At 39.4% G+C, this 2,330-nt stretch overlaps 1 protein-coding gene across 1 annotated transcript in view; it reads right to left on the bottom strand.

Moving 5' to 3' along the window:
- The window catches only part of LOC109846033, a 9,533-nt gene continuing 7,428 nt past the window's right edge, over nucleotides 226-2,330 (bottom strand). Inside the window, exons 3-4 of the mRNA XM_020415254.1 lie at nucleotides 2,066-2,136; nucleotides 226-1,093 (exon numbers count right to left, since the gene is read on the bottom strand). Coding sequence (XP_020270843.1) covers nucleotides 530-1,093; nucleotides 2,066-2,136 — 635 coding nt within the window. The 3' untranslated portion in view covers nucleotides 226-529. The remainder of the gene's footprint in view (nucleotides 1,094-2,065; nucleotides 2,137-2,330) is intronic.

Below are 2,330 nucleotides of genomic sequence, written 5' to 3'. Positions count from 1 at the left end.
AGTGGCCTGAGGAGTAGGAAGAAAAGGGATACAGGCTACGCTTTTACCATTTCACTGGTTTAGAGTCTTGAAGCAAGGGGCTTCTCTCGGCCCACCTCAATGTCTCTTGAAAACAAAGGTAGAAGTTCATATAATAGAAGCAGAAAATCTCAGTGCTACCCCAAGGACAGTTGTTTTTCAAGTTTAGTTTGGAATCAAAATAAAAAAAGCTGCACACACAGCACCTGCAACCTCAAAAAATTGACATATCACCCGTTATATACAGAGAAATGAATTTAACAAATAGCAATGCCTCTTTAGTACAAACTCATACGAAAGCTCGCTGAGCTACCAGCTAGAAAACTGCTGCTCAACATGTTGTATGACACACAATATGGAATAACTTATACAGCGGAGCAATCATATTAAGGTGAGGAGACTGATATGTCTAGTCAAGTTGGGCACTTGAAGGACTAAGTTGGCTCCTTCAATTCTTTGTAGGTATTGACTGCTGAAATGCGAAAAGGGATCCCCATCTTCAACCTACTACTTATTCTAAACTTTCATCTTCATCACTGCACTCTACGAACATAGCAGCCATTTTCATGGCCAGCTTTGCCGCCATTTCTCTCCTCTGGAAATCTGGCATCAACCTCAAATTGGCTCTCATGCCTCCAATTTCACACATCAGCCTCTCCAAATCTTCGTGACCGTAGCAAGAATCCTCGTCAGGTTCAACACTAACCGCGGCATCAACTCCAGAATTCTCTTGTACTTCAACTTCAGAGGTTGACATATCACTTTCGTGCTTCTCGTGATCTTTTCCATTGGGATGAGAATCTGATGCACCGACGTTAGCTTTGGAGTCTAAGATATCGACTTTAGCTTTATCATCACCAACAATTTCATGTTTTAGATCTTGGGTGTCTCTTAATGTGATTTGTCCTTCGCTGAATCCGACCTCCTTGCTAGTTGACGGGATATCATCGTGAGAAACACCAACGTATTCCCATGGCTCATCTAAACCTCCAGATAAAACCTCATACTCAATTTCATAATCAGATTCGTCATCTGTTATTTCTGTCAAGAGTAGCACAATAACAACAGTGTGAGACTAAGTTGACATTAGTACCTTATGATTGATTGCAGTAATTCAAATTGTTATAGTGTCATGGGATTGCTGGATTTGATATCTTTCTTATCCAGCAAGAATTGTGATCAGGCTGGGTCTCTACATAGCCTAGCCATGGCAAAACTGGAACCATTTTCAAGCCTAAATTTTAGATCTAAGCAGGATCTGCTTCTGCTCTACTAACTTAGATTTACTTCCAAGTCTTCTGACCTTCAAAATAAGTGTCAGGTAGGATGGATCCCCTCACAGGTTGTTTCAGTCTAATTTTCCTTGTAATCAAAACCAATGCTTCTAATACGTCAGTGTTGCTTCTTATAAGTTACATTATCTATGAATCTATCTCATCATAGCTATGAGCTATCTGAATATCTAAATCCACATATGCACATTTTAAACCGAAACCCTATACAGCCTTGTAAGCCAGATTTATTGCAAGGTAATGTCTGAAAGTCTGTCATATTTGCCACAAATTCAGAAAGCACCTGATCATCAGGTCAGGTGGATAGTCCTTGACTTAAGTCACCAAACAAAGTGGCTTTGGTTTGGCTTAATTGCGGATAGACTCCCTATAGTTCTATTCTTGCAAATAGACCCCCCTGAGTGAACTTTTGTTTTACCCTTAGAGAAGGAGAAAGTTATCTTTTTAGAGAAGGAAAAAATTATCTTTTGACAAGTAACCCTCCTGAGGGTAAAGGAATGGGGGGAGAAAAAAAAAACTCAGGAGTTTACTAGCAATTGGTCTATAGTACAAAGGGTATATCCGCAAAATAGAACTCCAAGGGGTCTATCCATGATTCAGCGATAGCACAGGGGGTCTATCCACAATTAACTCTTTTAGTTTTCTTCAAAAGAACAACAGAGCACAAAGTTGGTCAATGAGAAGGCTTGAAACCATGGTTCGAATAGTTTTTTTTATGGTGCTCAGGGCAATATGTAAGTAGAACTATGACATACTAGAAGGCAGTTGGACTGGCAACCAGAACAGAAGAACAAGCTAAAATATTTGATGCTGGAAACTGGGTCATCTGCTACATGATGAATAAATATGTTCCAGCATTCAAATATTTTAATTAGATAAGACTAACTTCAGCATATCGATAGCAGTGTTTTCCATGCTAATACGAAAAGGTTGCTCCATAGTCAGGACACAATTCATGTAAATCGCAATTCTCAACAGGAAGGGTTTTCAAATATTACATTGAGTCAGGGAACAAGAGAA

The sequence above is a fragment of the Asparagus officinalis genome, chromosome 6, assembly GCF_001876935.1.
Source record: "Asparagus officinalis chromosome 6, Aspof.V1, whole genome shotgun sequence".
Classification (NCBI taxonomy): Eukaryota; Viridiplantae; Streptophyta; class Magnoliopsida; order Asparagales; family Asparagaceae; genus Asparagus; species Asparagus officinalis.
Note: the sequence above shows the minus strand (reverse complement) of the source record. Positions and strands in the feature narration are given on the sequence as shown.